Source organism: Theropithecus gelada, chromosome 5 (genome assembly GCF_003255815.1).
Source record: "Theropithecus gelada isolate Dixy chromosome 5, Tgel_1.0, whole genome shotgun sequence".
Classification (NCBI taxonomy): domain Eukaryota; kingdom Metazoa; phylum Chordata; class Mammalia; order Primates; family Cercopithecidae; genus Theropithecus; species Theropithecus gelada.
The window spans coordinates 95,764,855-95,789,474 of NC_037672.1; the positions used below are offsets into that span (position 1 = coordinate 95,764,855).

The window sequence follows — 24,620 nt, forward strand, 5'->3', positions numbered from 1 at the left end:
ATATGCTTTATTGTCCTTAATAACTCAGCTCAAATGTTATCTTATTTGGAAACTTCGTGATATTTATACATCTTTGATTGTTTATCATTATAGCTTGTACATAGCCTCCATAGTGGTATCAATCACATTGAATTGTGATAATTTATTAACCTCTCTCTGTCTCTTACTGGACAGTTAGCTCTCTGAGGATATGATTTGTGTCCTCTTTATTTTTATTCCCAAGATAGTAGCGACTCAGTTAAAAAACACTTTCCTTGGGTGATCTCGTTCTCTCCATGTCTTTGACTACCAAATATGCTCTAACAACTTGGAAACAATTACAATGCTGTGTGCAAGTATTGAAGTGGGGGTAAGTTTGATAAGCAGAACCAAGGAATGCTGAATTTTGAAAACACAATGTATTTTAACCAGCTAAATGTGGGGGCCTGAGGATTATGGGAAGAAGAACATCCTAAGCAAAGGGAGAGCATGTACAAAGTCATAGTGGTGAGAAAAGAATCTAGTCCATTAAGAAACTGAAAAGCTTGGTATGGCTAGGAAAAAAGGTACATGCAAAGGAGGATCAAGGATCAAGAGGTGAAAAATGGAAAGGGCATAAGGGATCATATTATGAAAGGACTTTTATGTCATGCTAAACATGATTTTTTTATTTGAAAAGCAAGTAAAAATCAGATTTGTGTTTTAAAAAGATCAGTGTGGAGACAGTGTGAAAGGAACAAAATGTTGACACACCTAATTACCAGGAAAGGTGATCTGTTGACAGTGATGGAGAATATGGCATATAGAGAGAGTAATAAATGTTTAGAGTGTAGGAATATGGCGTACATAGAGAATAATAAATGTTTAGAGTTCCAGGGCCTAGGAAATGTGAAAGGAAAATGACCAAGGGTGAAAGGATAACTGAACAATGTTGAAGGGTCCAATTAAGATTATAAATTATGAATTTGTAGTGATACCAGCGAACATATTTAATAACATAATTTACTGTTTTAAAATCACGGAACAGGCAAAGTATATGGCTAGATTTATCCAGTGCTAGAATTTAATAGCAAGGTGAAATAAATAGATAGGGTTTGGGGTACTGCAGTAATACTAGAGTTGTTGAAATCATTGGTCTTTTTTTTTTTTCAGTGTAGGTAAGCATGACTTGAATTATGGAAAGAGGGCTGATAGGGAAAGAAGGAGGAGTTGAAAGAATATAGGTTTCAATGAGGCTTAAAAAATGTTTAAGAAGTATAAAAGACATGGTAGAAGAGAAGACTAATCAGAAAGTGATTTCCAAATAAAAGCTTTCAATCATAGGGTAGTTCTACCTATGATGATAGGCTTTGGGTGTGATATTGTGATGGATTGTTAAAGAGCAGTGGAAGTTATTAAAGTCAGGGAGTGTGAGGCCAAGTTATTAACCACTCTGTGTAGATTCAGAGTTGTTCAGGACGATGGCAGGAGTTGAAGGGGAGAGACAAACTGGAAGTAAGCTCCAGTGTACTGGAGGGTTGTTGTGGTACTAATGAAGAGAATGGGGAAAATATGTTACCAGATGGTAGAGGTTGAAAAGAGAGAAGCTGTCTTTGAGTGAAGCCAGAAGACAAAATGTCTCAGATATTTTTGAGCTAAGAAAATACAACTTCAGCTCCAAGCCTGGGTCTTGGGGTAGAAAGTGAAGAAAAGAGAGTTGAGAAGTTTTTCATGAGAGTACTTCAAGGGAAGTCTCCTGAGAAGAATTAATCTAGCTAAAAGTGAAAGGTAGGGCCTAGAGTTTTGTGAGTGTCTGGCTTTAAGAGATTCAAAGGGTACAGTAAAAAGTGTTCAAAACTAGGTCTGAGGGGAAAATTCCAGTGGAAGGATGCTGCTATAGGGTGGGAAAGTCTTTTATTGACTGTCGTGCAGTTAATCTTTTCCCAGTTGCTTTGCTCTGTCCGTATGGTTTGGGAGATTGTGATCTGTTTTGTCATTATAATCTTTTCTTTTCCTCTCTGCTTGGGAGGGTGAATTCTGGTTTGACTATTATTTCCCTCTTTGTTCCCCTAAATTAGGTACTGTTAAGGGGCCTCCATCACACTTTTTTACCCTTATCATTTAAATAAGGCCAGCTTGTGATACCATGCATTCCCTCTTACCTTAGAACATCTTGCCTTGGCCTTTCCCCGTGCCAAATTGTAGGATTTTTACAATTTCAGCATTTGTCTTAGGTATTAGGGAGATCTAAGTAATTACTCTAGTGCCATGATACTTAGTAAATCCAGGATCAATATGAAAACCTTTCAGCACTCATGTTAGGCTGCTGTGTATTACTGTATCTCCACAGTCTACAAAGAACATTATATGTTTTTAGAACACAGACATCTCCAAATTCAGGACTAAGGTCATATTGCCAGTCTGGCTTCTACTGTCATGGGGTAATTAGATGTTAAGGTGATAGAGTTGGAGGAGGAGGAAGTATGGGAGTGTAGTGAAGAATAGGAACTAAATGCAGTTTTTGAAGACGAGGCTGAACTGATAGATGATTGTGAAATATTGCATGTGGGAAGAGTTTTTGACATCTGCAAGATTCTGCAAGCCACACTAAGTGTCTTTATTCCCTAAGCTATCATGGAACCTTAAGTAGCCACAGGAGTCATGCCTTAGTGTGGGGTGTGGAGAGGGAGATAGTTTTTTGGTGAACATCCTAGTGGTTTTAACAGATGTGATGCTCTGTGCTGTTACCTCAGCCCTAATATTTGACTATGTTCTTTTTTTTTTTTTTTTTTTTTTTTTTTGAGACAGAATCTTACTCTGTCGCCCAGGCTGGAGTGCAGTGGTGCAATCTTGGCTCACTGCAACCTCTGCCTCATGGGTTCAACCGATTCTCGTGCCTCAGCTTCCCGAGTAGCTGGAATTACAAGCGCATACCACCACACCCGCTTTTTCTTATTTTTAGTAGAGATGGAGTTTCACCATGTTGGTCAGGCTGATCTCCAACTCCTGACCCCAAGTGACTTGCCGGCCTTGACCTCCTAAAGTGCTGGGATTACAGGTGTGAGCCACCATACCCAGCGATATCTGGCTGTGTTCTTGGACGCTGAATGTAGCCACTCTGGATAAATACCTTGCTTAGTCTAGCTTAGTCTCTAATACCTTTCATTTTAGCATGGGACCTACAAAAGGAAAGAGTACAGAGATCCTCAGGGGATGCGTTCCTAGACCCACAGTGGATGCCTGAGACTGTGTGGGTGGTTCTGAACCCTCTATATACAATGTTTTTTCCTGTACATACATACTTGTGATAAAGTTTAATTATTAGGCACAGTTAAAAGAGTAACAACAATAACTAATGATAAAATATAATTATTATAACAATATACTGTAATAAAAGTTACATGAATGTGTACTCCCTCTCTTCCCCCATCTCAAAAATACCTTATTGCACTGTACTTAACCTTCTTGTGATGTGACATGATAAAATACCTTCTTGATGAGATGAAGTGAGATGAATAATGTGGGCATCGTGATGTAGCATTAGGCTGCTGGTGACCTTCTGGGGATATGTCAGAATGAAGGTCACTTGCTTCAGGTGATCTGAGACTGTTGAGCCATGGTGATGTTGATGGTTGAATTTCAGGAGCAGATAATGTTGATGTCTGTGTCAACGACTAATGGACAGGTAGCATATACAGCATGGATAAAGGACAAAGGAATGAGTCACGTTCTGAATCAGGTGAAAGTGTAAGATTTCATTATGCTACTCAGAACAGCATGCAATTTAAAACTTATGAATTGTTTATTTCCAGAACTTTCCATTTAATATTCTCAGACCACAGTTGACTGTGAAAATTTCCAAACCATGAAAATGAAATTATGGAAAGTAAAACTGCAGATAAGGGGCAACTACTGTAGTTCTCTGGGGAAAATGAGGTTCTGGAACCATGGCTGATCATCATGCAGGTTGGGCTGATAGAAACCTAGAACAGATTAGGTGCCTCTGTACATTAAGTATGTTGTGGAATTTTTGTCAAAATATTAAAACTGCTTCTATACATATCTGTCTCTCTTACTAAACTATAAACTCTCTCAGAGCAGAGTCTGTATCTTGTTAGCCATTTGCTTAGCATGTGCTAGGCACTTAACTAAGTATTTAATGATGAGTCATTGCATGAATCTAGTAACTTTCTTTTGAGTGGCTAACCTCTCAAAATTAATAATGTAATTGAAATGTATGTGTAGTGGTAATATATCATATTCCCTCATTAGCATGTATTTCTTTGAAAAAGCAAGAAATTTTCTCAAGAAATATGGTATAGGTTTCCTCATACTTTTTATGATGTATTAGTTTACTGATAGTTTTTCAGTCTCATGTGTATTTTAAAAGCCATTATAGTCGACTGTTGGAAAATTGGGTTTTGTGGCTGGGCATGATGGCTGACGTCTGTAATCCCAGCACTTTGGGAGGCTGAGGTGGGCAGATCACTTGAGGTCAGGAGTTCAAGACCAGCCTGGCCAATGTGGTGAAATCTTGTCTCTACTAAAAGTACAAAAATCAGCCTGACATGGTGGTGCATGCCTGTAATCCCACCTACTCAGGAGGTTGAGGCACAAGAATCACTTGAACTCGGTAGGCGAAGGTTTCAGTGAACCAAGATCATGCCACTGCACTCCAGCCTGGACAACAGAGTGAGACTGTCTCCAAAAAAAAAAAAAAAAAGAAAAAGAAAAATTGGGGTTTGAACTACACAGGTCCACTTATAAGCAGATTCTTTTCAATAAAAGTTGCACCAAGTGTGCCTGCCTCTCCTTCCATCTTCTCCACCTCTTCTGTCCCTGCTACCTCTGAGCCTGCAAGACCAAGGCCTCCTCTTCATCTTCCTCCTCATGGTGTGTAGACCATGAGGATGAAGACCTTTATGATGATCCACTTCCACTTAATGAATAGTAAAATATTTTGTCTTCTGTATAATTTTCTTAATAACATTTGTTTTTCTCTAGGTTACTTTACTGCAAGAATATGGTATGTAATACATATACAAAATATGTGTTAATTGTTATGGGTAAGGCTTCTGGTCAATAGTAGGCTATTAGTTAAGTTTTGGGGGAGTCAAAAGATACATGCAGGTTTTCGACTTACAGGAGGGGAACTCTTGTATTGTTTAAGGGCCAACTGTATTTAATTTATTTACTATTTTATCAGCAATAATTAAATCCAACATATATACTTACTCGTTTTTATTGGTTGACTTGGTGGCCTAAAGAATGTTTCTCTTTTTAGATTAGTGTTGATGGGTTTTGTGTTTTTTGTAGCCAGAGTATCTTGCGAAGAGCTGTTTGAAAATGTTTACATGATTCTCTTTTTCTTTTCAGAATGATTCAGTGCGGTTGTAGTGCTAGATATATTATATGGAATTGTCAGCAGTTTACCGGTTGATTCTTTATTAGTATTCCTCATGTCTTAAACAAAAATGAATAATTGTTTATCTTTTCTCAAAGTCTCTCATCTGTTCAGTAACAATCACAGTTTTCTCTGACGGTCTTGTGTATTACTTTTTCTTTTAAGTGCTTTGGTTTGATATTTCTTTCATTCATTTCTTAGAATAGAACTTAACTCTTCCCTCTTCCAAACATACACTTTTTAAACACTGAACTTCCTCAAAATACTTCATAGTTAGCACAGCCAGTATCTTAGCCATCCTCCCCAATAAATCAAAAACGTCTACCAAAAGTTACATTCATTGTCATTTCAGCATTAGGCCATCTTTTAACCTTTGGGTAATTAATATCAAATTTCTACTTGATCAGTAATATCTCCTTTTTTTCTTCCCCATTCCCAACCCCTTTCTTGAACCTCATTTGGTAACTGTTGAATTTCTTTCTAGGATTATACTTGAAAGGAAATTGTGATTTATTCCCATTAAACTTTAAAAACTTTTCAGCTTTACTTAAACCAACATGATTCTATTTGGATTTGCTTTCTTTTTCACTACAGATCTTAATCACTTCTGTTTTTTATGCCCTGTGTTTCTACATTTATTTATTTTTTCTTTATTAATACTTAAATTCTTTCCCTCCTCAGCTCCGGCACCCGTTTCCCTTCCTTTTCTTGCTTACAACCCTTCTCCTTTGGGGAGGTTATAAGATTAGAGTGAGATGACCCTCAGCTCCACTCACTAGGTTACAGGAGCCATACTAATTATACAGATTAGTTTAGTCATGTGAGCTATGGTGGTTTTGGTCTCTTCTTTTTTGGAGGGTAGGTGGAAGAAAAGACTTTTGTGTTGCTCTGAATTGTGTGTTGTGTGTCTGTAAGAGCTGGAATTAGTATAGTCGTTTTTCTACTGTGGTATAAGCTAGTCTGATGACAGTGCCACACACAGACGAGGAGAAAGTTGAGAAGATCTCAGAGAAATGAGGCAGGAGCCTTGATTAACCTGTTTACGAAGCTCCTTCTACTTCTAGACTTTACAATGATGTGATCTCTGAGCTAATAAATTCTTCTACTGCAGCACAGTACAGTAGTTTCTGTTACTTCCAGTATATCCTAACTGGTATATACAAATTGTAACTTTTTAAAAAAATCTAAAGTACAGTGAGCATCTTGTTGGTGAGCCTAAATATCAGAGAGAGGCTCTCTTAACGGAAATGATATTTAGGAATAGGGCATTGCCATGGGAATACATGTGCCATGATAAACTATGTGTGTTTCAAGGAAATAAAGGAAAGCAAATATTTTTAATAGAAAAAAATGAGGAGGATTACATAATTGTCTTGGCTACAAGGATCAGTAACAAGGATCACACTGGTCTGAGGTTGGACAGGCAGTTGCTGGGCAGATGTCTTTCCAGAAGTATTTTTTGTGTAAGGTTGTGAGGGCCTTTGTGTAAGGTTATAGTTTTTGAAGAATGTTTTGTGACAGTTTTTGTCAGGCATTTATGCATGAGAACCCTATTTTCATGGTCTTTCCTGACTCTGTTTGTTAGGGTTTTTTTGGTTTTGTTTTTAACACAAGTGACTCTTGATTCCAACAGCTTTCATTTTCTCCCTTTTGATCAAGGTCTTTCTCTGAAAGCGTTGATGATCAGTCTTCCTGTAATTAGGTTTTGATTGTCCCTTGGTGCTGAGATGGACTGATTTGGTCCCACATTGGAGAGGGTGATTGGTGACTTGGAATCAGTGTTAAAATTCTTACAGCCACATTTGAGCAACAAGGGAGGTTAAAGGTGAGTGGCTCTTGGTCTAAGCGTATCTGGAGACCATCATTAAGTTTAATTTTGTCTGTTTTGTAGGTGTTTGCTGTCATCTCAAAGTGCTGAACTAGTATTATTTTGTTAGGAGTTATACTTCTGCAAAAATTTAACAAGTAACAGATACAAAATTTAAGAAAGGAAAATACAAAGTAAAATTCATAATAATATGGCAATCCCAGTTTGCATAATGGTTTTGAGCCATGAAACCTAACGTAAAGACAACTAATTAAATTATTCCAATGGCCATAGAGAATTCAGTGAGACCTATTGTAACCATATGGCCTGTTTTCTTATTTTACGTATATGGGGTCTCAGCTTTCCCATAGGAATTTATCCAGTTACAGCACGTGGTATTAGCAATAGCACAGGCATTTTCTTATTTAACCAGTTGATACAAAAAGATCTCTTAGGTTGCATTCTTTCAAACTACCAGCAGAAGCCACTGATTGTGAAATTTCAGTTATGGCATTCTCCTATCAAGTGAAAACAGTAGCATTGAGATGGATAAGAGTCTTATTATTAAAGTCTTGTTCCAGCACCTTGGGAAAAGCTGTCTACCGTGTAAAAATGTCAACTTCTTATCTTGGTTTGTAGTTTGAATGTCTCTAGTTAGGGCATCAGGTGGTTTGGTGAACTTCCCATGTGACTTGTACATCAGGCCCAGAACTTGTTCCTTCAGATCCATCTAGTTTCAGTTTATAAAGCTTTAGGAAAATTTAGGATTCATTCTAGTCTATAGGTAGATAAGAACTATTTTAAGACAATGCACAGAGCTACGGTCTAATAACAAACATGTGTTTTATAGTTTTTTTTAATAAACATAACTTTCTCTGTATAGTCATCCTGATTTATTTATTTTTTTTGAGACAGAGTCTCTGTTGCCCAGGCTGGAGTGCAGTGGTGCAATCTCAGCTCACTGCAACCTCCACCTCCTGGGTTCAAGTGATTCTGTAAGTCATACTGATTACTGATTTTTATCAAAGATAATCAGAGTAAGACAAGCTTGTTTGTAAAATAAGTTTAGTTTTATCAAAAATTGCCTGTAAGAAGTGATTTGATTACATGGTGTTCTCAGATTTAAAAACTCTTAAGGCTACAAAACTAAACCAAGGCAGACTTTAGATTTTATCACTATGAGAGTGGGAACCCTTGAAACCAAGCATTGTATACACATTCTCAAATATGATATTGCAGTCAAAAGCCTTGGTAACACAATCAGTGTATTTTATTGTATCTAGATAGAAAGATAATAGATTTTTTTATTAAACCTTTCAGTTAACCATATTGCCATAAGAATACTCACAAATAATTTTTGAATGGTAGGGGCAGTCAAATAAAGAGAAAATGCAACTGTTTCTACCTTTGTTCATAAAAGTGTACTTTATTAAATTGCCTAAAAGTTTCCTTAAATCTGGGAAACAAAACATTTAAGTAAAGAACTAACAGTGTTTCAAATAGAAGTCATGGAAACATTATCTTTATCTTTTATTTAATCTCATGTGTTTTTATTTTTGCTTCATCTTAGCAGTCTTTTGAACCTATCAGTTTATTAGTGTTCTAGAAAAAAAAAGATTTAGTCCATTAATCTTAACGTTATTAGAAACCTGCATTTAAAGGACCCATTAGGGCCAGGTGCAGTAGCTCATGCCTGTAATCCCAACACTTTGGAAGGCTGAGGCGGGCGGATCACGAAGTCAGAAGTCCGAGACCAGCTCACCAACATAGTGAAACCTCATCTCTACTGAAAATACAGAAAATTAGCTAGGCATGGTGGCAGGTGCCTGTAATCCCAGCTACTCAGGAGGCAGAGGTAGGAGAATCACTTGAACCCAGGAGGCAGAGGCTGCAGCGAGCCGCGATCATGCCATTGCATTCCAACCCAGGCGACAGTGTGAGACTCCATCTCAAAAACAAAAAGTGCCCATTAGGGTCTTTTCTGTTAATCTGATTGTAAATACTTTTAGAGAAAAATTCAAAACAATTAACTCTGAATGTCAGAGACTTAGAGTGGCTATGGTTAAAAATCCAGTGGAAGTTTATTATAATTAACAGACAAGAAAATTTAGTTGTATTTGTGGCATATGACATATTATCTAGAATTCTGACTGATTACATTAGATTTCTGCATTTTATATCGTTTTGGAACATTCATTATCAATAACATATACGTTCATGTAACTGAAAGATCTAGTATCACGTACCATTTGACAATGTTTCTTATTCAATTTATCCAGTAACCCTAATCGCTTAATATCTCTACAAGATGAGAGAGACATTCGCTGATGCTCTCTAGGAGCCCAATAGGAAAATCCCAAAGTTAACTCTAGGTCAAAAAATCCTAATTTAGAATTTTGAGCTTGGGAAAGCCTGCCAAAGATGTCAAAAGATTCAAAACACTTGAACAAAACAGTAGCACAGGTCACTGTGAAATCAATCTTGTTTATTATTATTATTATTATTATTATTATTTTATTTTAACCAGAGTAATAAAAGATTTCAAAAGCAATACAGGAAGTTACGTGGATTTTTAAAATCTTAATCCTTACAAAGATCAGTTTCCCCAACCAATCAAAAATCTATTAAAGACCACATGAAGTTATCTTGATAAAATGCAAAGTGTTTGTTTCTTTGGCCAGTTACCAAAAAGATAAAGAGAATTTTTCTGCAGTATAATTGCTTCTCCTTATGGTAAACCCATTTAGATAGCCTGGAAGTTGAAGCTGATTAAAAAGGTACTTCAGGTTAATCAGACAAAGGAGAAGTGTATCTAAGGTTATGACTCTATACCATATTATAGAGGAATGTAAACAATAAAATTAGTACCTTGAGCAGGGGAATACGTGGATCTTAGCAGCAGCATGAGAAATTTCCTGTTTACATGGAATAATTCAGATACATCAAGAAAAGACAAGAGTGCAGAATCAGGTTTTACTAGGAAGCATTGCTTTTCTAGACCTTCAAGAAAGAACATTTCAGTTTCAGGTCACAAAAGCAGTGTTGGAACTCGAGAAAAAAGGAGCTGATGAAAAAATTAGAAAGAGAGAGTCCCAGTTATTGTCCCAGCTAAACAAAAAGATGTATTTTTCAAGAGGAGAAAGGAGGAGAGCAGAAGGCAATGATGCATGACCTGCAAATCATGTGCAGTGAGATACAGCAGAATTTAAACTTCTGAGCTCGAATATGAGAAGCTTTAAGAGGAAAACTCTACCTCAAGAAATGAAATTACCATTCTAAATGAAAAATATGGCATTTCCAACTTGAAACTAGGGAAATTAGATGGAATCTGTTAGAAGATTTTAGAAGTAAAAATCAAAATCTCAGTACTTCAAGAAAACCTTGTTCTAACATAGGGGACAAAATTTTTAGTTTTGTATCTGTATTTTTAGTATCAAAGCTCAATCTTTACAAAGACTTGGAAATAATTCCCTTCTAATTATAACCAACTTGATCACACAGCATTTCTTTCCTAAATTCATCTTTCTCAAACCTTTCATGAGCTGCCTAAACCTTTGACCACATGGTTAGACTTCTTGTTTTGTCCTATACTTCCTCTTTCTTAAATAATACACCATCTTTAGGGCAAAAATTTACAAGATTTTTTCTCATACAAAATTATTCTCTTTTTCTTGTTAACCTTTCTTACCAAAAATATAACTTCATACCTGTAATTTTTTTCATAGCTCTCTTTCCTACTTACTGTACATATTAGTTCCTTTTCTGTCTTATTTCCTTCTTAAATCATATTTTGAAACAACTTTTAACCTCTGAATTAGACAAAATTATTGTCTCAATAGAGAATACATTTTTATACTTTCATTATTATTGAAAACACATTTTTGTGTACTTTGTTTACAAAATTATATATATTAGAATTTTAATTCTTAGTAACATTAATTTTTAGTGAAACATAGGAAGCAAGATATTTTGAACTGTTCATCGCACATCAGTATTTTTATAGATGAGAATCATTTTGTAATTTCAGAAAATGTTTCCCCATAATTTTTATAAGTAGACCCAAATGTATTTAGTCTTTTTATAAAATTTAAGAAGCTAAGAGCAAATTTACAATTATGTTCAGCAATTTATGTTTTAATGTTTTTTAAAAATCTTACTTGGAAAGGCCCAGACGTTTAATGAATATCTATTACTTAATTTAACATAACATTGGGAATTTAGATTGCCTGAAAAGTTCAAGGGTAAACATTTATCCTGTCTACATTTACCTGGCTTATCTTTAGCAGTTATACCTAGATTACTTATGAAAGTTGAGATACTGGGTAAAACTAGTCATCATTTCAAGTTATTTTTCTTTTAACCGTTTATTTAGACTGAATATCAGGCATTCACCTAAGTAAGAAACTTAAATGTATTGGTATTTTGCCAATAACTCAGAACACACAGCTGTTTTTATTAAACTAGTGTTGCGTTAGTCTTACCAAAGAATTATACCAACAAAGATTATTCTGTTTTAGGTTGGGTTTATAGTTTTATGGCCTTAAAACATCTAGCAGAGACAAATATAATCCTCTCTGACCAGTACACTCAGGCAAAAATGTATGCTGATAATTTTGAATATATTTTTAATTAAGTTTTAAAACCAGCTTATTTATCAAAGTTTTTTTTAAGTCATGTGAACTAAAAGACATTTGGCTTAATTACTGTGTATTTCATATAAGCGCTTATTTGTTTAATCCGATCTGAATGGAATTCCTTAAGGGATTTCTGGCCAAGTACATCAGATTTTACTATGTAGACATAACATACAACATAATATATATGCATATGCATAAAACACATAAGCATATATACATACATACACAAAATTTAGGGGTAAAACAGTTTCTGTAGCAGCTTAAAAAAAAGAAAAAACTATTTTACTCTCCCCCGACCTTTGACTCAGTTCCACATGAGTTTAGGGTTAAATTTTCAATGTTTCCATTTTTAGCTAGGGATGGCCAAATTGTATAAGAAAAACAAAATTTCTAAGTGGCATTGAATTTTCGGTAACAAGTCTGTCTTTTGTTTGCCAGTCTGATTTGCTTGACTAGTCAGTGTAGCAGGGAAATTGTTTAGTGGGTTTTTGGTTTTTTGTTTTTCGCCCCCACATGACAGAAAAAGCAATTTTTATGCTGAACAGAGATACTTTATATTATTTGTTTGAGCTCAAGACTTTCAAGTGTTTGATCTGAGATCCTAACTTTTGTGAACACTATGTAGTTCTTTTTCTTTTAGACTATGAATCCTTCAGTTAACTGTTTCTTTACCCTAAACAGTTGTTAGTCAAGCAAACCTAAATTTACATTTCCAAAAGATACCTGAGTCGTTAGTTGTCATTGAGCTGTTATACTTTGTAAAGCTATTAATTTGAAAGTCGTTTAAGACATTTATTTATTTATTTATTTATTTGTTTATTTATTTAATTTATTTTTTAATCTTGGCTGAAATTCCACAAGCAGTGAGTTTTTTTGTATCAACGCCAGTAGGAAAATCAACAGAATCAAAGTAGACAAAAAAAGAGAGAGAGAGATAGATAAAGAAGGTAGAAGCCTTTACATGTCAGCTTAATATTTGCAGGTTTTTTGTTTTTTTGAGAGGAGAGTTTGAATAATGACCATTTGAGCTCTGGATTTTCCTGGATATACTTGGGCCATCAGTTAAAGAATGAGAATAGGCCATAAGATGTAGCCCGCTGAAGTCCCCTAGAACCTGACATGCCTTAATGTTTGAGAATTCCGTTCCTTTTCTTATTAATCTCTCAAAACTAAGGAAAATCTCATAAATTCTGTCAGGGAGTGTCAGGACTGTTGTTTTAGGTGCTGGTGACTGCCCTACTGGCTTTTAATTAATCATTCTGTGTCCATTAGGCTACAAGGAGCAATAATAAGAGTGATGCCAGTCTGAGGCTGGTCATGGAGATGCTGGGCAGATGTCCTCACTGAGGTTGCAAGTTTGTGATGGTCTTTGTGGTTTTTGCAGTCTTCTGTGATAGTTTTTGTTATCAGGGATTTATGCATGAGAACACCCTCTTCATGACCTTTTCTGGCTCTATTAGGGTTGTTTGTTTTTAAACACAGGTGACTCCAGTTTGATTTGGATAACTTTCAAATTGTATAGAATTTGGAAAATATGAAAAAGTTTTTTGTTTTATTTTACAAATTTGAATTATTTCACATAAATGTAGCTTCTTTTAAAAAAAACTTATCTGAGCATTTATCATATTAAATATTATTTTAAAATGATATCTTAATGATTATGTAATGTTCTTTTAGATTGCTAGACCATAGTGATAGTTATCTTTTAAGATGATACTGTGAGCCACTTGACTTTTTCCTTTGGCCAAGATTAATGTTGATTTTAAGTGACTTCTTACCTTTTTTTTTTTTTTAACTTTTCTGTTGTCTTGTTTTCCTGGAAAAGTGGAGTAAATTTTATATCACACTTGTATAAAGTAGTATTTCCTTAAATAGATTTCTTGGGTTACTCATTTTCTTAGATGCCCTATTAAGAAGTGACTTACTTGATAAACAGTGTGTAATCACATTGGCTCACAGTAAACATTAGCAAATTGAGGACTTCAGAGAATCTTGCAGATGCCAAATCTGTTTATCTTTATTTACTTCATATTTTCCCCCAGAGTATTTGACAATAAAATGGAGATAGATCTTTTGCTGAAAATAGTTTTTCATTTTGTTTTACTGTATCCTCATTCTCTTAGTCTGCAGTAAGAAATCCATATTTCTTATAGGTAAATATTCATATCTTCAGTAATTCAACTTCTTGGTGAACCATCTAGTTATATACTCTGCTTATACCACGATCATTAACACATTTCCTCATGGTGTTTACATTCTCAATAAATATATCTTATTTTTTAACCATGTAACTCCTAAATTTTTTAGCAACTGCTTTATGACCTACTTAGTGGTAATTTTAAAGAAAATAGTCAAACTAGCAGATCTCCCTGCTTATTCTAGTGATGATTTCCACACACATAACTTCTCCCACTCCCACATCCTACATTATCCCTTGAATTGAGATGAGTACAAGACTATCAAAATCGTTTACTGTAATTTTATAAAACTTAGTTTTTTAGTGAATCTATTTCTGATGGTGAATCATGGTATAAATGGGTTTTTGTTCTGCTCTCTTTCTTTTCATGACTGCATATATCCTTTTTTTAAACTCTTGCATTTCATGTTCCTTTTGTTTATTTAAGATCCTCAAACAATTTTCTTCACTGGAGGAAAAGTTGTCATCAGTGAAAGAATTGCCATTTTTTAAAATTTCCATCTCTGCCACCCCCACTTCAAACACTTTCATTTTCTTTTAGAAACATTAATTTCTCATTTGTCTGGCCCATACTTTAAGCTACTTATACTCAGCATATTTCTAATTTCTCATTTGTCTGGCCCATACTTTAAGCTACTTACACTCAGCATATTTCTCTTCTGTGTTTTCATTCTGGTTTTTGTTTTTGTTTTTGTTTTTCTAGAGGCAGAGTCTCGCTTTGTTGCCCAGGCTGCAGTGCAGTGGTGCGATCTCAGCTCACTGCAAACTCGCCTCCCGAGTTCAGGTGATCTTATGCCTCAGCCTCCCGAGGAGCTGGGATTACAGGCATCCACCACTATGCCCAGTTAATTTTTGTATTTTTAGTAGAGATGGGGTTTCACCATGTTGGCCAGGCTTGTCTCGAACTCCTGACCTCAAGTGATCCACCCACCTCGGCCTCCCAAAGTGCTGGGATTACAGGTGTGAGCCACTGCACAGATTCTTCAGTCTGTTTCAGCCTGCTTCATTCTTTGTATACGCAGTTGCCTGTCTCTCATTTAATCACTGCCTCAGTTTAGCTATCCCAAAATACTATACATCTCTTTCTCACTCAGTTGTCTTACCTTAGTTCTTACTCTTGTAAAATGTGTTAAATAACAATATTTTTCACAAAATAGTTTGGCAAATCAGGTCAAAGTATAGTCAGCAACATGTAACTTCTGAATGACGGTTGTAGTGGGAAGAGCTTTGGAGAAGAAATCACAAAAGCTGGTTTCCTATTCTTTTTCCAATATAATCTTCTAATATGGTCTTATTTGTAATATGAAGAACATGACCTATCATCCCTATCTCAGATGACTTTTAAAATGAAGAGATTAATGTGTTTGAAAATGCTTTGAAATTTTTACAAATGCTCTTAAAAAAATGAAGATCCAGTGTTTATGGAAGTAGATAACATTAAAAAGATTGAATAGCTTTCAATCAGGTACCTTTTAATGAGGACAATGTGAGTCTAATGAGTAGGAATTAGCTAAAATGGTAGGGTGAGGGGGGTGGCATTTTAGAGAGGGAACATTATATGCAGAAAGGAGTTATGAAATAAGATGATTAATATAGATTACTATAAGTAATTTAGTGTGGCTAGAGTGTAGGATGTCCATGGAGGAGTATCAGGAGAAAGGATTAGGAAATACGGATATGCTTGAATGTTTAATGAAAAGATATGGAGGATTGCTTAAAAATTTAAAGGAATGATATAAACTTTACATGTCCAGAAGTTAATTCTTGTACTATTGTAGATGAAAGATGGCGAATGGGGTGGGGAAGGCAAACTGGAGTTAGGGAGACTTGAGGAGGCTGTTGCATTTAACAAAGGTCTGAACTGAGAGCTTGAAGTAATATGAATGTAGAAAGGGAGAAGATAGATGCAAAAAACAATAGTGAAATGGAATCTGTGGGACCTATGTTCTGATTAAAAGTAGGTGGCAGGAAGTTATTCACTAAAAGAGAAAATTTTATAATTATTCTAGGGCTCCTGGCTTAAATGGGTTTCCTACCATTCACTGAGATAGAGACCAAAATGAATTTAAAGGAAAGAGGGTACATTTGATTTTGATTTTGTTAAATTTGAGGTATTTAGCGTATACCCAAATGCAAATGTTTTATTTACTGTTGCATAAAAGGAGAGAGGATTGGGGACCTGTCTCTTTGGTAAATGAAGCCTTGAGTTTAGATCAGATCACCCAAAGCAGCATAGGGCTGTCTTTGTTACACCCTATTTTTAAAATCTACCCCTTGAGAGATATACAGTTCCCCAGAAATCTTGATACCCATGGCCCTGCTTTGATTCATATTTCTGGTCCTTGTCGTTAATCCCAAGTCTGAGCCTTCAGTGAAAACCTGTCTTCTCACAATCTGCCATAAGGATCCCTAGGCCACTATTTTACCATTCTTTATTGTTCTTACAACTCTAAGTAAAACTTAAAATGTTTTTTATTGCTCTAAAGCTATATTACCAATCTAATCCAAATACACTTTTAACCTAATAGAGTCTTAGTAATAGCAGTCATTATTTTTATTTTTCTAACTTGGGGTTTACTATAAATTGATTATCACTTGCTTTTCATTAGTTTATCCTCATGAAACCTGTATGCTAATATAACATCATAAATTCAGTTTATTGTAGTAGCATACCTGGAAATCCCCTCTTGGTATTTAACTGTAAAGCCAATTATTTTAATATATTTACTTGGCAGTTGTGTTTGGAACTTGAGCCTTTCTCAAGCTATAACCTTAAATTATGAGCTCCCTCCCATTCTCCATACTCCCTCCTTTGTAATACTTTGTATTGGCCTTGAGGAATTGCGTGAGTTGTGCTTTAGCCTCTGCTCATATGACATTATAGCCTGGCTTCTTGATTTACTCTTCTTTCAAGTTTCTCTGGCCTGATCGCCCAATTTTCCTTTTCTTTCCGATATCTGGCGGTGTCATAACTAAGCTGCCTCCTTGCCACCAGGAGGTCAGATGGAGTGACGACATAGGGCTTCAGGGACAGAATGAGTGCTAGAAGAACTTCAAGGGCTATTGTGATGGATATGACTCCTGCCCCAGCTCCCACAGATACTATTTTAAAGTAGCAATTGCCGGTCATATATGGGTCCTTCAAAATTCAAAAACTGCCAGCTGCCTAGAATTTGTAGGCATTCTCAAACGTTTTTATGACTGCACCTAGATGCGAAGGAGGAGAAAGATGTTGAATTGATTCCTGCAAACATTTAAAAGGAGTGTGGTTAAAATGTCAATAGTAGTCTGGCTACAGATAATGAAGAGTCCTGGTCACAGTGCATGGTTTTTTATCTTGTTTTTTTGTTTGTTTGTTTTGTTTTGTTTTGTTTTTAACAAGTAGGCATTCATTTGGACATGTAAACATCAACCTCTGACTACTCCTTAGTGCCATTTCAAAATTGTTTCAAGGGTTTTCACAGATAACCTGAGAACATCCTTAGTTCACAGGTCAGTGTACATTTTGAAATACAGTGTAATGCCAGTGCAAAAAGTATATATGAAATGAAGTTAAAACTTTGTAGTTTATGCAAGTTGGAACAGCTATTAAAAAGTCAAAAAATAACGGGTGGTGAGGTTGCAGAGAAAAGAGAATGCTTTTACACAGCTGGTGGGAAGGTAAATAGTTCAGCCATTGTGGAAATTAGTTTGGCAATTTTACAAAGAACTTAAAACAGAACTACCATTCTACCCAGCAGTTATATTATTGGGCATGTACCCAAAGAAATAGAAATCATTCTACCATAAAGACACACACACATCGCAGTACTATTCACAGTAACAAAGACATTGAATCAACTTAAATACCCATCAACGATATACTGGATAAAGAAAATGTGGTACATACACACCATGGAATACTACACAGTCATAAAAATGAATGAGATTATGTCCTTTGCAGCAACATGGATGGAGCTGTAGGTCATTATCGTAGGCAAACTAACGCAGGAACAAAAAACCAAAGACCACACATTCTCGTTTAAGTGGGAGCTGTCAGGCATGGTGGCTCACGCCTGTAATCCTAGCACTTGGGGAACCACTTAAGGTAGATCACTTGAGGCTGGGAGTTCAAGACCAGCCTGGCCAACATAGCAAAACCCCATCTCTACTAAAAAATACAAAAATTAGCTGGGTGTTGGGGTGCACACCTGTAATCTCAGCTGCTTGGGAGCCTGAGGCATGAGAATCACTTGAGCCCCCAGAGGCAGAGGTTGCGGTGAGCTGAGATTACACCACTTCACTCTAGCCTAGTTGAAAGAGCAAGACTCTGTCTCATCAAAGAAAAAAATATATATATACACATATATATGTGTGTGTATATATATATGAAGTGGGAACTAAACATTGAGGATATATGGACACAATGAAGGGAACAGCAGACATTGGGACCTACTTGAGGAGGGAGGGTAGAAGATGAGTATTGAAAAACTTCCTATCGGGTACTATGCTTATTACCTGAGTGACTAAATAATCTTTACACCAAACCCCCGTGACACGCAATTTACTCATGTAACAAACCTACCCATGTACCCTAAACCTAAAATAAAAGCTTAAAAAATAAAAAAGAATACACTTTGTAATTAATTATTGGACAGTGGTGTTTTTGTGATAAAGTACAAATTTGTTCTTTACTTTTTTATGTCAAAGAAAAATGGTAGTTCCCAGACATTTACATTCTAAACCTATATAGAAATCTATATGCTAGCAGGTAAAAATAATCCCTGTTAGATTTTTCTAAATTGTAAATCAGATTTATATGAAAAAACAGGTAATATTTTTCCCTTTTATTTCTTTGGTAATAGCAGTGAAAATACTATTTTCAAATTCTGGATTCCTGTTTAGTACAGCTATTCTCCCAGTTCCCTGGATTTAATCTGTGGAAAGTGTCATTGGAGTGCAAGAGTTAGCATTGTTTTGTTTGGTTTTCCCCTTGCCCCTGACATTCTACTCTGATATTAAGCCACTCTTTTAGTTATAGTTAAATGAGACATCCATGGGTGATTTGCAGTTAACTGCTCGCCTCCACACACAACAAATGCCTCGGCTTCATATCTAATCATGATTCATGCCTTATGCCAGACACTTGCTGTCATCCCAGTACCAGCAGATGGTGGGGCTAGACCCCTGGGGCAGTATGACCCAATGTTCTAAGGTTATATATCTTCTGGTAGCAATGGTCAGAAAAGAAAAGATTGTAACATGGCAAATTAAGTTTACCTCTTTATGGCTTTTTGCTTAAAAAAAAAAATAGGTGTCACATTTTCAAGTGATACCATAAAAACGTATTTTTTAGTCCAATAAAATAAAAGCATAAACTGGAGTGTTATCATTCCTTAACTCCAAATCCTGGTAGTCAAGGGATACATGGAACAATGGTTTTTCGCTTTCCTCAAACCCATAATTAGAAATACATTTTACATACAGTACGTATATACTTACATATGCATATGCATATACATAATTCATACCAAAATTTCAGTAGTAGTGTTTGACCTTACCATGTGCAATTTTTTTTCTCTTTTTTGTTGTTGTAGATGTTGTTAATTCTTTCTCTCTTTTTAACCAGTTTTAGTCTTCATTCCCCAAGTAGATTTTAGTGCTCACTAATGGATTGGGACCCACAGTTTGAAAAACTGTATTAAACAATCAGCACTTATTATAAAGAAATATGCTACTTACTTTTTTGTGGACTTTCTCAAATTATAAAAAATGATTTTCCTACTCTTTACTGATCACATCAGCTACCATTTAGTTAACAAGAAATTTTTAGGGTTCTCTATTACTTGTATGTATATCCAAGGACCTAAAGGACATAGAGGAGCTACATATAGAAACAAATTTCAATTGAATGTTTTAATGAGCCTTATAACCCTCTAGCTTTAAACACATGCCATTTCTCTTCATTGTTCACAAGTAATCATTTTATTTCTTTGAGCTTTTCTTTATTTTTATCTTATATTTTAATAGGTCATTCTTTTTAACATACATGAAGTAGCTTCTTTTTAGGCCCGTTATTTGTATTTTAAAAAGAAGGAAAGGAAAGAAGTAGGGCATTTTGAATTTCTGTGTCACCAAATAGAATTCAGAATACTATGGGTTGTTGCAATGTGCTATTTCCCTTCTTCATTAATGGTGATGTGAATGAGTTGTATGAAAAACATAGTAGTCATAGGAACCATGTAATCCCTTGACTATCACTTTTCATTCCATATAAAATGATAGGAGGTGAGTTTTTTTGCCTATATAATATACATTTTTAAAAGTTGCCTATGGCATTGTAGAGAACCATAGAGCTTATATAAAGTGATAGCTCTTAGAATTCAGAAGAGATATAGAAAAAAAGCATTTATATTCTGAATAGACAGGGTTAGAACTAACACTGAGAGGAAGTTTGGTACACAAATGATATATTCAGAGAGAACTTTATAGTCTGGCTGTAAATAAAATATATTATCAGGTGTTTTGTGCAGATTAAAACTCAAGGTAAAAGCAGCTTGTGGAGCAGAAGGTAATTTTATATAAACACATATATTTGAATGTATACTGAAACTAATTTATATTATGGGTGGGAAAAATTCTCGAATAATTTATTGTAGATAACGGTTGTCAGTCTTACCATTAAAGATTTTCATTGAAGCTCTTTGTGTGTATCTCTTTTAGATACGGAAACAAGTGAAAAAATCCAGGCAAGTGGAATACTTCAGCTGTTTGCAAGTCTGTTGACTCCACAGTCTTCCTGCAAAGCCAAAGTAGCTAACATCATAGCAGAAGTAGCCAAAAATGGTGAGGTTTACCTCAAGAACTTTTCTGCTGGGAACATCTTCAGTTTTACATCTTACTTGTCAGTATGCTTTATTAATTTATGTTTTAATTTTGTAGATTAGATTTTTTTATTTCTATCTATCTTTTGTTTGACTCTTCATGTAATTGTTTTAAATGGCTATAGTTACAGTCATTCATACATGTCTCATTTGATAACCCATTCCTTCTCAGTAGAATTATGGGAAAGCTCTGCTGCCCTCAGCTGTACCTGTGTTACTTATTACTTTTGGTATAAGATTCTTGAACTTGCCACCGAGTCATTCATCTTTATTGGCATAAGAGATAATATATTTTTAAATATTTATGTTTGTTTGTGTTACACCCACATAAACTCACCGTTCTTTTTTAGTTTTGCCTATTGTTCCGACATTGGCACTTCAACAGTATAGTTGGAATATATGTTCTATTTTCTACACTTACCTTTGTGGAAAACATATATTTCTTAAGTTTCCGTGTAAGAATACTTTGGAAAAACAATGACAACAAAGTTTAGATTATAGAATACTTAATCCATCCCATTGTGTACTATTTATACACTGAGAGATTCTTTGGGTGAATTATAGCATAAATATTTGCAAGTGGTTTTAGTTCAGTCAGTTTAAGAAAAACACTGAATTCCTAAAACAATTTTTAAGCATAAGAGAAGGCCATACTATATATAATACCTTTAGTGTGCCTCAATTTGTCAGTTTTACATTATTTTTTAGCCTTTTATTGTAATATGATTCATATATTATTCTTTAAAGGGAAGGAATTTAAAAATTCTGGCTTCATCATGGCAGGTGACTTTGTAAAGTATCAGTCAGTATATGTTGGTTTGGGCTGGTTAAACAATGTATTTTTAGGTGTGTTGCCAAAAAGAAAATTGTATGAAACTGTCATTTGTGTAGAGGTTCTGAAAATGCATTTCAAGTTAGATTCCATATTGGTATATCATTTTTTGGTGGTTGTTAGAAAATTGGCCACTTATCACTCTTATATGTCACATCTAAGAAGCAGATCTAGTTTGAAAATGAATTCTTTCCAGACATTGCTTGTTAACCTGGACCAACCCTTATCTGAATTTTCTTAGATACAAGCATCTTGGTTTTTAAGAACAAGTCTTTTATTTTTAACTTTGTTAGAGTCACAGTATAGAGGTCCAGAAATCAAGGTAGAGACTCCACAATTTTTATCTTAAAATCCTTTTTCTTAAGCATTCTTGTAGTGTAAAATCAGAAATTTTGGATAACAGATTTTGTGAAATGGATTGCCATTCCTCTATTGTCTTACTTAATAAAATTCCTCATAATGCTCTGTCACAATTTCATGACAACTCTGCTTTGAAGAGTTTCTTGTAGTAATACTCTAGTAGATGATAGCTATGTTCTAAAGACATAATAGAATTTTTAATGTTTATGCTTTTAATCAGAGGCTGATAAAGGGCATATCACTAACCTCCACTGGTTAAAATAAATACGATACATTGGTATGTTTATTACTCCATGACCACAGCCAATTACTTTTTTAAGTGATTGGCTGAGAAAGTGGACCAGAATCTTGTTGAGTGGTTTTTTTTGTTGTTGTTTGTTTGTTTGTTTTTGAGACAGGGTCTTACTGTGTCACCCAGGCTGAAGTGTAGTGGCAGAATCACGGTTGATTGCAGACTTGACCTCCTGGGGTCAAGCAATCCTCCCACCTCAGCCTCCTGAGCAGCTGGACCATAGGCATGTGCCACCATGCCTGGCTAATTTTAAAATTATTATTATTTTTTGTAAAAACAGGGTCTCCCTATGTTGCCCAGGCTTGTCTTGAACTCCTAGATTCAAGGGGTCCTCCCACCTTGGCCTCACAAAGTGCTGGGATTACGGGCATAAGCCACTGAGTCTGGCCATTGAGTGTTCTTTTCAAAAGAAATACATAACTTCAGAAGTGCAACCTGGCACAACATAGTATACTGATTGGGCATGTATTTCTTGGTAGAAATTGACGATGAAAAAGATTGTATGAACCAGAGAATATGAGGTTGGAAGGTAATTTGTTCATCTTTACTGTGCACAGAGGAGAAATATTAGCATATACTTCTTCGATTCACGTAAACCCCAAATAGGTTTTTGTACCTAGAAAAAGAATCTTTAAAAATTAACACACCTTTTTGCTGACATTCAAAATTTAGAGGATTTGTAAGAAGTTCCATGGGCGAGTTTAATGTGGGAGGGTAGCTTTGACCATAAATTATAGTAAAAGATTTTTTAGACCTTTTAAATGTATTATTCCTTTATATGATAGACTTAAGACTGATAGGAGGCAAAGGACAAATAAGATATGACATATCTGTGAATATTTCAGAATTGGACTCTCAAAAGTATTTAATAATAATAGTAATACTTCCTAATGCTAGCTATGATTTTGTGCTCACATAATTTAAGTGTTGTCTACATTATTTCAATCCCCTATGAGATAGGGTTATTTTATACACATGAGAAAACATAGAGGCTAAATATCTTGACTGTCGTCACACTTAAGTGATAATAGTTGGATTTTATTCACTAGTTTGTTTCTCTCCTTTCATTTCTTTTCAGTAAATGAAATTTTATGATGGCAGTGGAATGTGTAGAGGTGGTCTGAGTACAGGGGTAGCAGCATGTAACATGAAAGACTGGGCTGGTAACTGGTGTGAAAATGTGTAAAAACCAGCAAAAGTTGAACTGCTGTTTGTCTGTTCTTCTATAGCAGTTCCCTGCCTTTGACCTGTAGCAGCAACAGACTCATCCAGGGACTTGTTAGATGCAAATTCTTGGATCCATTCACCCAGACTTACTGAATCAGGGACTCAGGAGTGGGCCCAACCATCTGTTTTAACAAGTCCTCTAGGTGATACTGATGAGTATAAAGCTTGAGAACCAAGTTTCAGTCTAAAGCAGTACAGAATCAGGAGTTTCGATTAACATTATGCTTTTTTGTTCTTCTGTGTACTTTATCATATTGCAAAGTGTTTATCAAAACTTCCACCTGAGTGCTCTTAACAACAAAAGAGTGAAAGTTTACACCCAAGAGGACCTGGGAAGAGCACTAACCAGAAATACAGAAGTCTCCTGTTCTATTTTATTGATTTTAATTTTGCCCTCTATTCCATAACAGGTACATGTACGTGTTTATTTTAGTATGAAATGCATGTGTGCCCTAGAAAAATCATTGAATAAAGTTGAGACTCCAGAAGAATGCACTGTGTTGTCAAGTAGTTGAAAGTATACCTTCAGACCTCAGTGTTGGAAGCTTAACCTCCGTCATTTTGTAAGAATTATTATCAGTACGTTTTTTTTCTTTTTCTTTTTTTTTTTGAGACAGAGTCTCACTCTGTTGCCCAGGCTGGAGTGCAATGGCGCGATCTCGGCTCACTGCAAGCTCTGCCTCCTGGGTTCAAGTGATTCTCCTGCCTCAGTCCCCCAAGTAGGTGGAATTACAGGCGACCGCCACCACGCCTGGCTAATTTTTTGTATCTTTAGTAGAGATGGGATTTCACCATGTTGACCATGCTAGTCTCGAACTCCTGACCTCGTGATCTGCCCCCCTCAGCCTCCCGAAGTGCTGGGATTACAGGCATGAGCCACTGTGCCCGGCCAGTACTTCTTTAAAAACAAGGGCAGTACAAAGTGTGAATGAAAAATATAAATGTCAGTTTGACAACCCACATATAAAAGTGACTCATTCTTTGTATTCATGCCTCATGGTTTTCCTTGTTTTTCAGAATAAAAATATAAAAAGCTAAGCGTT

General features: G+C 35.5%; 1 protein-coding gene across 6 annotated transcripts in view; it reads left to right on the plus strand.

Annotated features, from left to right (window-relative positions):
- Window positions 1-24,620, plus strand: part of RAP1GDS1 (Rap1 GTPase-GDP dissociation stimulator 1) — a 172,965-nt gene that overhangs the window by 50,532 nt on the left and 97,813 nt on the right. For all 6 annotated transcript variants that reach the window (XM_025385352.1, XM_025385354.1, XM_025385355.1 and 3 more), the window contains exon 3: window positions 20,706-20,828. In XM_025385352.1, coding sequence (XP_025241137.1) covers window positions 20,706-20,828 — 123 coding nt within the window. The remainder of the gene's footprint in view (window positions 1-20,705; window positions 20,829-24,620) is intronic.